This window comes from Eumetopias jubatus, unplaced genomic scaffold, assembly GCF_037043125.1.
Source record: "Eumetopias jubatus isolate StellerSeaLion01/CBP00866 unplaced genomic scaffold, mEumJub1_p1.0 scaffold_4, whole genome shotgun sequence".
In the NCBI taxonomy this organism is placed as follows: domain Eukaryota; kingdom Metazoa; phylum Chordata; class Mammalia; order Carnivora; family Otariidae; genus Eumetopias; species Eumetopias jubatus.
This window is the reverse complement of record NW_028274810.1, coordinates 95,014,363-95,026,461: the sequence shown is the minus strand read 5'-3', so window position 1 is coordinate 95,026,461 and position 12,099 is coordinate 95,014,363. Positions and strand designations below refer to the sequence as shown.

Genomic DNA, 12,099 nt, shown 5'->3' with positions numbered 1-12,099 from the left:
CACATCCCCAAGATCATGACCTGAACCAAAATCAAGTGTGGCCTGTACAATTTCCTTTTCTTTGAATATTACTAATGATTTTTGGTTGCTGAGTGTTTGTAATTGTCTCCTTGACAAGAACGTTATATATCAACTAGCTATATTGCTTAATAGAACTTATGTGTCAATACAGAGTCAAAGAAAGCATTGAGAGTAGTAGTTTTCAAATCTTTTTTTTGGCACTATGGAAGCTTTTGTTCAAAAGAAATAAAATACTTATTCACTGACAAATAAAACAGATCATAAAATAGAGCAGTTCTGGTTATGCTGGGGAGGGCAGGGGTGGCACAGTGGGAAGCTGGAGCCCAGCTCACCAGATTCTTCCTTCCCTTTGGCTACCTGTGGAGATCCTTCAGGGTGGAAGCTGATGAAAGAAGAGTGGCTCAGAGAGAGATGAAGGACTCAAGCTGCTGTTGCTGCCTTTGAAGGTGGGGACTATGAGCCACGGAGCACAGAGGCCTCTAAAAGCTGGGAGTGGCCCTCAGCTTACAGCCAACAAGAAAACAGGGACCTTGGTTTTGCAACTGTAAGGAACTGAATTCTGCCAACAGCCCAAAGGAATAGAAAATGGATTTCCCCTTAGTCTCCAGAAAGGAACATGGCCTGCTGACACCTCGATTTTAGTCTGATGAAACTTTTACCAGACTTCTAACCTGCACAACTAGGAGATAATAATTCTATGTTGTTTTAAGCCACTAAGTTGTGGCACTTTGATGTGACAGGAATAGAAAAAATAATAGCGGTACGAATCTTTGTTAATATTTTAACTACACCCCTATCTTGTCCTATCACCATTCCTGCCACATTTATGGTGTCTATCCAGCTCTACCAATACTCCTAGAAATTTGTCATCCTCTGATTTGGGAAAAGGAAAGGAATTTCTCAAAAGTTAATCTTCTTGGTATTAGTCTTTTTTTTTTTTTTTTTTAAGTAGGCTCCACGCCCAGAGGGGAGCCCAACATGGGGACTGAACTCAAAACCCTGAGATCAAGACCCAAGCTGAAACCAAGCGTCAGATGCTTAACTGACGGAGCTACCCAGGTGCCCCCGGTTATCTTTTTGAATCAGGTACATACTTCATTCTTGTTTGAAAAAGAGATTTAAATTCCAGAGCCACTGAATGATCTGTTTTTAAACCTTCCAAGGATGTGAAAAGCATGTCCCTGAATCAGATCAAGAGTACACTTTCACTTATCAAATACCTAGCTCTCACATAGATACTCACTTATTCAAATCAATTTCGTAAGTTTGCATATGAGGTTTATCTCCAGTCTTGTCTGGGTCCCATCGGTAGATGGCAAATTTCTTGATTCGGGGAGCTGCGGCGGCAGCTGTCTGTGCCCCCCGGCAGGCCTGAAATTGAAAAAATTCACAAGAAGGGAAAAAAATATTAAAAATGCAAAATAAATCCTCCTGTTTAGCTGGCACTATAAACTACCACACTGGATACAAACCCACACATTACTGACACACAGTCTTTTTTTTTTTAAAGAATTAACTAATTTTTAAAAGGTTTTATTTGATAGAGAGAGAGAGAGATAGCAAGAGCAGCAACACAAGCACGGGGAGTGGGAGAAGGAGAAGCAGGCTTTCTGCCTGGCAGGGAGCCCGATGCGGGGCCCGATCCCAGGACCCTAGGATCACGACCCGAGCTGAAGGCAGATGCTTGATGACTGAGCCGCCCAGACGCCCCAAGACTTATTTATTTTGGAGTGGAGCGCGTGAGCGCACGGAGCCGGGAGGGGCAGAGGGAGAGTCTAAAGCAGACTCTGCTGAGTCCAGAGCCCATGGCAAGGCTCCAATCTCACAACCCGGATACCACAAGCTGAGCGGAAATCAAGTTGGGATGCCTAACCGACTGAGCCACCAAGGTGCCTCCTGACAGTCTTCCTGAGAAAGGCAGTCATTTGATATCCAACAAATACTAAGCACCTAGCACATACCAGATATGGTACTGGGGGCGGGTGAAATAGCACATAATGAAACAAAGTCTTTGCCCTCACAGAATCTACTTTGTATGAGCAAGAGAGAAATTTATTTATTTATTTATTAAGATTTTATTTATTTATTTGACAGAGAGAGACACAGTGAGAGAGGGACACAAGCAGGTGGAGTGGGAAAGGGAGAAGCAGGCTTCCTGTGGAGCAGGGAGCCCGATGCGGGGCTCGATCCCAGGACCCTGGGATCATGACCTGAGCTGAAGGCAGACGCTTAACGACTGAGCCACCCAGGCACCCCTATAAAAAGATTTTTATTTATTTGACAGAGAACAAGCTGAGTGCACAAGCAGGGGGAGTGGCAGGCAGAAGAAGAAGCAGGCTCCCCGCTGAGCAAGGAGTCTGATGCCGGCCTTGATCCCAGGACCCTGGAATCATGACCTGAGCCGAAGGCAGATGCTCAACTGACTGAGCCACCCTGGCGCCCCGGCAAGAGAAATTAAATATTCATAATAAAGTATAAAGAGGGAAGAACACAACAGAGACTTACACTAGTACAAGAGATCAGGGAAGGCCCCATAAAGGATATTCAAGCTGTGGCTCGGTACGTGGGGATCAGGGGAAGGAGGAGGGATGTATAAACTGAGGGGGCAACACGTGTGGAGGCCCAATTGGGGAGAGCACAGCACATCTGGGAGAACCGAGAGAAGTCCAGTGTGAGTGAGGGAGGCCTGAGTAAGGATGGAAGTGGCAGATGTGAGCAAGTCAAGATTTCGATTTTATCCTAAGAGCAATGAGAGGCTAGCACAAATTATCAGGTGGGAGACATAATCATTCTTTATTTTTGAGAAGAATATCACTGGTTGAAGGAAGAACTGCCAAACAACATGTGGAGAAACTAGCAGAAAGCTACTGTAGTTGTTGTAAGGAGATGCTGGTGCTTCTAGATTAGGTGTCTCAGTCAGCCTGGCCTGCTGTAACAAGACACCAAAGACTGGGTGGCTTAAACAACATCTGTTTCTCACAGTTCTGGAGGCTGGGAGGTCCAAGATCAAGGTGTCAGGCAGACTTGGTGTCTGGTGAGGACCCTCTTCTTGGTTTACAGATGGCTGCTTTCTTGCTATGCCCCCATGTGGCAGAGAGAGAGATCTCGTGTCTTTTCCTCTTTCTGTAAGGGCCCCACCCTCCTGACCTCATCTAACCCTAATTCCCTCTCACAGGCTCCATCTTCAAGCACCATCACAATGGGGGCTGGGGTTTCCACGTATGAATTCTGGGGGAACACATTCAGTTCACAGCACTGTAGCAGGAAAGAAGAGACTACATTTAGGGAACTAACAAACAGCTGAGTCCTGTTCTCTAGGATGATTCTCTATCAGCTCCTGGGTATTCCGTCTCTGCCAGCTCACACCGTGCGCTCAGAACCCTGGAGCGCCACTGCAGGGGCTGCTATGAGAGCGACAGTGAAGAGGTCTGGTCTCTGATTCCTTCCCTCCTTCACCGGAACAGCTTCCCCCTAAGAACAGATTTGCAAAAAGGGTGCTATTGCTCAAAAGTTTCATATTTAAATTCATACTCATTTTTAAAACCACTATTTATGATGAGCTGATGAGAGGAGCCACGACTGGAACCCAAGTCTGCCTGACTCCAGAACCCATGTTCCTAAACACTCTACTATCCTATTTATTTGTGAATATTTGCAGGTCTCTTCTTGGTTCTCTCTTTTTTTTTTTTTTTAAAGATTTTATTTATTTATTTGACAGAGACACTGCGAGAGAGGGGACACAAGCAGGGGTAGAGGGAGAAGCAGGCCTCCCGCGGAGCAGGGAGCCCGATGCGGGGCTCGATCCCAGGACCCTGGGATCATGACCTGAGCCGAAGGCAGACGCTTAACGACTGAGCCACCCAGGCGCCCCGGTTCTGTCTTCTTTTTATGTCTTAAATTCCTTGAGGGCATGTGTATTAGAGTTCTCCTGAGAAACAGAATCAGCAATGTGTATGTTTATACATACATATACATGTATACATACATATGAAAAAATGCATACATACATATACGTATTTATAAAAAGAGATTTATTGTATGTGGTTCATGACTATGGAGGATAGCAAGCCCCAAGAACTGCAGTTGGCAAGCTGGAGACCCAGGAGAGCCAATGATGTAAATCCAGCCCAAGCCTGAACGCCCATGAGCCAGGAGAGCCGATGATGTGGTTGTAGATCAAAGACCAGCAGGCTTAAAACCCAAGAGTTGATGTTCAGTTTGAAAGCAGTCAGGCAGGAGGAAGTCCTTCTTATTTGAGGAAAAGGAGCCTTTTGTTCGACTTACGTCCTCAACTGGTTGGATAAGGCCCACCCACATTACTTGGTTTGTTTATTTATTTATTTAAAAAGGATTTTATTTATTTATTTGAGAGAGAGTGTGCAAGCGAGAGAGCAAAAGTAGAAGGAGCAGCAGAGGCAGAGGGAGAAGCAGGCTCCCCACTGAGCACGGAGCCTGATGCGGGGCTCGATCCCAGGACCCTGGCATCATGACCTGAGCTGAAGGCAGTTGCTTAACTGACTGAGCCACCCAGGCGCCCTGGTCTATTGATTTAAACGTTAAACTCACCCAAAAACACCATCACAGAAATACCCAGAGTGCTGGACCAAACTACCTGGTCACCCTGTGGCCCAGCTGACACATAAAATTAACCACTCACAGCATGGACAGGTTACATTTTACATCTCCCAGCGTACCTGGTCCAGGCCTTTGTGTACAGCAATTCAATTTATAGTTAAGAAAAATTGAAGAAAAATGCAAAAAATTATACTGAATTTAAAATAAAATTTAAAAAGGGAAAAATGAAAAAAGCAAAACTTGAGCATTAGATTAACGCAAACATGCTGTCCCCAACCCACAGCCCTTGAAACTCTTCTATCCAGGAGGAGGACAGCAGGTGGAGGCCACACCAAGTCCCCTGGGCCCCATCCGAGGGGCAGAGTGGGGGTCCTGTCAGTCCAAACAGCAACTAGCAGCTGAGCCCCCAGTTTGTATGCAGACACATGCAGCCTATCTCCCAGGCCAGCTAGTTCTCTTATAAACTGGTAAGAAAAGATGAAAAACTGGGAAGGTTAATTGTGTAACTACAAGAAATGTGATTGTCATACTTGCCGGCACAAAGTGTCCTGAATTAAGTGAGGCTGAAAATATAAACATCAGATCTCAGTATGAGAAAAGGAAATACAGAGAGAAGACGAGAATGAAGGTGAAGTGGTATTTTCCTTTATTACCAATCTGGCTAGGGTCAGCAGTAAAAGGAACATCTTCCATTAGGGACTCCATCTTTTTTTTTTTTTTAAGAATTAAAGGCAGGATTCTATTCTATTCCATTCTATTTTATTTATTTTTAAGCTCTACGTGGGGCTTGAACTCATGACCTGGAGATCAAGAGTCGCTCCCTCTAGCGACTGAGCCAGCCAGGCACCCCCTAGGAACTCCATTTTGTAAAACAGCAGGAACATTTGGTTACCGCCACCTTGTGGCATTTAAGACAAAGTGGACGAAGTGAAAAGATCACGGAAGATGATTTGCTCCCGCAGCCTTCTGCTTGCTAACTGCCCCCACCTTGTTTTGGTTAGATTTAATGAGGTATAATTCATTACAATAAAACTCACTAATTTTAAGTGTATAGTTTGATGAGTTTTAACAAAGAAGTGTAACTCCTACCACAATTATGACAGAACATTTCCATCTAGAAAGTTCTCTAGTGTTCCTAAATTTACAATCAGTGCCCTCTCCCTAACCCTTGTAACTGCTGTGCTTTCTATCACTACAGATTTGCCTTTTACAGAATTTCATATAAATGCAATCGGACTTGGGTCTAGCTTCTTTCACTCGACAAAATACTTCTGGGATTCATTCACAGTGTTGTATATATCTACAGTTTGTTGCTTTTTAAAAAAATTAAACTTCATTTTGAGATACCGAATCACATGCATTTATAAGAAATAATAATGAGATCTCTCATATCCTTTACTCAATTTCCTCCTGTGAAAACACTGTCCAAAACTATAGCACCATCCCACAACCAGAACATCAACACTGGTACGGTCAAGACACAGACCATTCCCATCCCCACAAAGAACCCCAGAATTGCTCTTATCAAAGCCACACCCCACCCCTCATGCCTCCCTCCCTTACTAGCCATCACTAATCCGTCTCTATTCCCGTAATTTTGTCATTTCAAGATACACACACACACACACACATATATACACACACACATATATATAAATGGGATCATCTAGTATGTAACCTTTTGGGATTGGCTTTTCTTTATTCAGCATAATTCTCTGGAGATTCATCCAAGTACTGTTTCTTTTTACTACTGAGTAGTGTTTCATGGTATGATGGACTCCAGTTTGTGTAGCCACTCTCCCACTGAAGGACATCTGGGTTGTTTCCAGTTTTTGGCTACAATGAATGAAGTTACAATGAATATTTGTGAACATGCTTCCATCTCTCTGGGATAAATGCCCAGGAAGGTAACTGCTGCGTTATGTGACAGTTGGGTGGGTGGCTGCCTTGCCCGTGGTAGGTGCTAGAAGAGAGAGGGACAAAATGCCTTTAAAACATAACTCCTTCAATTTTTATTTTGGCCAAAACATTAGTAAAGCTTGGACTTTCAAAAGAACCTGGGACTTTGTTGTTGCCAACTCTAGTTCCATGGTAGTGAAGGCTGCCTTAATAGTTCCATCAGAGGGCAAAAAAATCCAGTCCCAGGAAGCTCGGTCTCACTCCCACAAAGGCTTATTGAAGGTGACGGCCACCACCTGCCACAGGTCCTCACCTTAACACCTCTTCCTAAGACCTATGTCGCTTCATAGCCACTCTACAAAAATACAAAGGTCTACACTTGCTCATGCAGATCTCCCCAAATGTAATTAGGTTTTTTACAGATCATTTAAATCCTTATCCTACGAATGATGTGAGACAAAAACAATGCAGGGGTGCATCACAACAGAGTACTATAAGGCAATGAGCCCTAACATAAGTTTTGGGGTACCCCAAAGTGTTACTAATTTTTTCTAAACAACTAATTTAAATTCATTTTGTATATTTCATACAACACTTGGTGGGATGGGGGGGAGGGTTAACAGGAAGAAGGAGAGAAGATACGGAAATCAAAATTACCAGAGGAGGCTGTGGTTCTAAGTGAAGGAGTGGTTCACTTGAGGGCTGCACTAAGAGTTAATCCAGAGGAATATGGCAGCTGCGATAAGAACAAATAAATTCGTGCAATAGAGAAATCTAAAAATTTGTTACACAGGTGTCCCAGAAGTAAAAAAAAAAAAAATGAAAAAAATCCCCCAAAAAACAAAAACAAAACTTCCATTCACTGAGCCCTTACCATGTGTGAAATGCTGTACTAAGCTGTCTCTAATCTTTACAACAACGGGAAGTTTTATTATTCTCAGTTAAAAAATGAAAGTAAAAATCATACAACAAAAGAGCCAGGATTCAAACATGGGTCATTTGACTGCAAAGTTCGACCCTTTATCTATTCTGTCTGTGGCGAAAATGCAAATCCAAAACAGAAGAGCACAAAAAGATAATTCCTTTTCACAAACAAACCTAAGAACACTCAACTCATACAATTAGCAAGATCTTAGGTAGTAGCTAGCCCAGACCTATTTATTTGTTTATTTGTTCAATAAATATTACAGAGTGGCTTCTATGTTCCAGGACTGTTCTAGGCCCTGGAGATCAAGGGCAAAATACACGTAGATTCTGATCCTTGTGGAGCTTACAGTGGCTGGAGGCACACACAAATAACATCGATACTATGTGGGCCCAGGGGATAGGTGCAATGGGGTGGGGGGGGACATGGGGGGGAGGGGTGGGGGTCCTGGCTATAATTCTACAATTCTAAATGGGGTGGCCAGGGAAGACTTCACTGAAAAGGTTGACAGTTGAGCAAGACCCGAAGGAGGTGAGCGAGCAAGCCATGCCTGTACCTAGGGGAAGAGCAAACTGGGCAGAGGAGACACTCAGCACAAATCTTGAGGTGGACACGTGTTTGAGGAGCAACAAGGTGGTCAATGTTGTTGAGAATGGAGTGAGTGAGAGGGACAGGAATGGGGAAGGAAATTAGAAAGTCAGCAGGAGAGCCAGATCACGTAGGACCTTGTAAGGGTTTTGTTTTGTTGTTTTGTTTCTCTATGCCCAATGTGGGGCTTGAACTCATGACGCTGAGATCAAGAGCCACATGCTCTACTGACTGAGCCAGCCAGGCACCCCTAGCAAATTTCTTTAAATGTACTCGATGGAAGTTGTGTATGTGAGATTCAAACTTTGGAGAATATTCTTTTAAGATTTTTAAAAATTATTTATTCATTTGAGACAGAGAGATACAGAGAGAGAGAGAGCGAGCGAGCATGAGCAGGGGGAGAGGCAGAGGGAGAGGGAGACGCAGGCTCCCCGCTGGGCCAAGAGCCTGATGTGGACTCAATTCCAGGACCCCGGGAGCATGACCCGAGCTGAAGGCAGATGCCCAACCATCTGAGGCGCTCTTTTTTTTTTTTTTTTTAAGATTTTATTTTAGAGAAAGAGAGAGAGAATGTGCAGAGAGGGGCAGAGGGGAGAAAACCTCAAGCAGACTCAATGCTGAGTGCAGAGCCCCACATGGGGCTCCATCTCATGACCCTGAGATCATGACCTGAGCTGAAACCAAGAGTCCAACGCTCAACTGACTGAGCTACCCAGGTGCTCCCCCCCTTTTTTAATTAAGTAAGCTCTAAGTCCAATGTGGGCCTTGAACTCATGACCCTGAGATCAAGAGTTGCATGCTCTACCAACCGAGCCAGCCAGGTGCCCCGGCCCTGTTATTTCTTTAGGAAAGTTTCCTTAAGGAACAGACTTGGAGTTCAACAGAACGGACACAAATCTGGAGGTAGGAGAGAAAGATGTGGAAATGGAGAGGTGGAAGGCAAAGGAGTCTGTATAAACCTGAGTAAAACGGAAAGTGCAGGCTTGTTTCTGAAATGTGTGAGTGGCACTGGTTTAAATCCAAGCTCTACCACTTAGTAGTTGTGTGTTCTTTGGCAAATTACTTAACCTCTCTGATTCTATCTCCTCTGTTGTATAAAGAGGAGGAAATATTGGGCGCCTGGGTGGCTCAGATGGTTAAGCGTCTGCCTTTGGCTCAGGTCATGATCCCAGGGTCCTGGGATCGAGTCCTGCATCGGGCTCCCTGCTCCTTGGGAGCCTGCTTCTCCCTCTGCTTCTCTCCCTCTCTCTCCCCCCCCCGTCTCTCATGAATAAATAAATAAAATATAAAAAAAAAAGAATTAAAAAAAAAGAGGAGGTAATATTACTATCTACCTCCTAAGATTAAAATGGAGGGTCAAGCGACTAGCATAGCCCAGAAAATAATTCTGCTTTCCAACACTGGCAATATCACTAGTTTCTCTATTATTCTGATTGGCAGACAGGTATCCTAAGACCCTCCAGTGCTAAGAGCAATGACATACACAAATGAGAGAAGGCGGTACTTGCCCTAACGTTGTTCACAGCCTAGACGAGTAAGGCAACACAATCAATTAATACCTTACAGCCAAACACTGTAGGCAAGAACTATGGTTCACTGGTGCAGACTAATGCATAAAAGGAATTCAGAAGAAAAATCCTACCATATCTTAGAGTCCTAGGAACCTGAATATTACCCATAGATAATATACCAAGTTCATTATTGGATTCTTTTTTTTTTTTTAGAGATTTCTTTATTTGACAGAGAGAGAGCATGCACATGCGAGCACAAGCAGGGGGAGTGGCAGGTAGAGGGGAGAGGAAGAAGCAGACTCCCTGCTAAGCAGGGAGCCTGATGCTGTGGGGCTCCATCCCAGGACCCTGGGATCTTGACCTGAACTGAAGGCAGACACTTAGTGACTGAGCCACCCAAACGCCCCTCATTATTGGATTCTTTTGAGGTGGCTTTTACAGGAATGAATGCAGATTCCTAAGAGGTGGAGAGGAGGGACTCCTATTTCTCTGACCTCAGGAAACCCTGCAACGGCCTCACCTGGAATTACGAAACTGACTTATGAAACTAGCCTTCTCCTCAACTCATTCATGGAAGAGAAGAGGGACCTGAGCTTTGGAACTCACTCTCACTGGTGGGGCTCTCACAACTTAATTGCTTCCTCAGCAACTATAAAAGGAACTGGTAAACAAGGTCATTATTAGTCATCAATTTAATGCTCCGAGGACACCAACCTGAGGCTCTGGTAGGCAGTCCTCCTTCCCTATCTCCCTGTTTCAGAAAGACTATAAAATGACTTGTCCGAGTTCACATATACCATATTGGAAAGAGCTAGTACCAGAAGACAGGCCATACAAACTGTTATAGGGCTAGAGCAATATTTAGAATGAGAGATATTCTCATGTAAGCGCAAGAAGGGGAGAGGAACTAATTCTTGGTTCATCAGTGCCCACATCTGTGCTAGGAGTTTTTCTCATATTATGTTAAAAATAACGGATTTAGGTCCTGTATCTTCCGGTTCTTGGCCATGATATTTTGAACAAGTAAAATTTTCTTTCCGGGGCCTCAGTTTTCAAACTTCTAAAAAGGAGCTAAGAACTGCTATTCACCCACGTTGCAGGGGTTGTTGAGGAGCCCAGAGGAGGAAACAGATTTGAAAGGGATTCGTAAGTGCTTAGTGCCTTATGTGTGCAATGGCAATTTCCCTTCCCCTTACAAATATTCCCATTTACAAGGTGGATTAGAAGTGTGTGGTTTCCTGACAATACGAGGGGGGTGCGGGGAAACGTATCACTGCACACTGAGTAATATAAACCAATACGTAAGGGCAGAGCCAAGCTCTGTACCTACGAGATCCGTGCCAAAACTCTGCGCTCGGTATTGTTGTAAGCCCCTTACAGAAAGGGCCACTAAGAGGATGCCGCTGCTGCAAGGCACCCAATCTTTCCCGCAAACTCCCCACTAGGGAAAGGGTCCAGATCCTTCAGGAGACAGAGTGATCTGCCTCCATTTCTCCCTTCCCCTGCCCTGCCCTCCCCAATCCCGGTCCAGCCCGTTTACGGAACCCTCAATCTTGCATCCTGGAGGAGAGACCTGGCTTCCCAGGTCCCATCCCTCCCACTCCCGCAGGTCTGTCTCTTCCACAGAAGCTAGTTTGAAGACAGAGAAAGGGCTTGGAGCCCAAAGGTTTGGACTCGAATTCTGCTTCCAACAGTGTTACTCGCTTGCCATGTGACCTTGGGCAACCCGAGACCCCTCTCTGAACTTTTCCTATCTTAAAAAAAAAAAAAAACGTCTCCGCCCTGATAACCTCCCAAGCTGCTGCGAGGAGCAGAAGGATAACGGACAGGGATGCTCCAGGCCCAGACCCGAGCACTACGCAGTGGGAGCGATTCCTTCCCTTCCCTTCCCTGAGGCCTTGCGCTGTGCTCTCTCGGCCTCCTCCACGGCCCCCTCAGCAACAGGCCGCCTCCATCACTCTCCTGCCTGCCCTCTCCCTCCCGCCCCGCACCTCACCTGCAGGCAGGCTCCGCCAACGGTTGCAAGCGGGAACCGGCGCTTCAAGGAGAGTCCGACCACCGTCGCCATCTTGGCTTCTGACGTCGCGTCCCACCCCTTAACCCCGAGGTCGCTTTCCGCCGTCGTCCCGCCGAGCAACGCGGCGCCGGCCCGGCGTCCCCCGGGGCCCGCTGGCCGCGTTGGAGCCGCCGACTGGGAGGCGGTTCCGGTTTCCCGAGTGGGAGGAGGGAAGGCGGAGAAAGCCAACGCAAGCGTGCGCAGTTGCGGCGTGCGCGGCGCATGCCCAATTGGCCTCCCGCCTTCCTAAGGTGACCTTCCCAGAAGGGGGCGGAGTCTGAGAAGGAGGGCGTTGGAAAGACCCGGGCTTAGATGATGGGGAGGGAGGAGCCGTCCGATCTGAGTCCAGTCCCTATCTTAGCCCCCTTTCTTCCTGAAAATTTGTCAGTAGTATCACTCATCTCTTAGTGATGAGTTTAGTGGCTTTAGTCAGACAGTTGTCAGACACAGTGCGGTTTGCCCGAGACTGTCCTGGTTTCAGCACGGAGAGTCCTGCATCCCGAGAAACTCCTCGGTCCCAGGCA

General features: G+C 45.8%; 1 protein-coding gene and 1 long non-coding RNA gene across 2 annotated transcripts in view; both read right to left on the bottom strand.

Annotated features, from left to right (window-relative positions):
• The window catches only part of SDHB (succinate dehydrogenase complex iron sulfur subunit B), a 29,360-nt gene extending 17,627 nt beyond the window's left edge, over positions 1 to 11,733 (bottom strand). Inside the window, exons 1-2 of the mRNA XM_028108215.2 lie at positions 11,516 to 11,733; positions 1,265 to 1,392 (exon numbers count right to left, since the gene is read on the bottom strand). Of these exons, the coding sequence (XP_027964016.1) occupies positions 1,265 to 1,392; positions 11,516 to 11,587 (200 nt within the window). The 5' untranslated portion in view covers positions 11,588 to 11,733. The remainder of the gene's footprint in view (positions 1 to 1,264; positions 1,393 to 11,515) is intronic.
• Positions 2,799 to 7,094, bottom strand: LOC114213173 (uncharacterized). The gene is made up of 2 exons (XR_003610153.2): positions 6,275 to 7,094; positions 2,799 to 3,492 (listed from the first exon to the last, which is right to left on the bottom strand). It is a non-coding gene; the product is annotated as an uncharacterized LOC114213173 (long non-coding RNA).
• Positions 11,734 to 12,099: the final 366 nt, after the last annotated feature.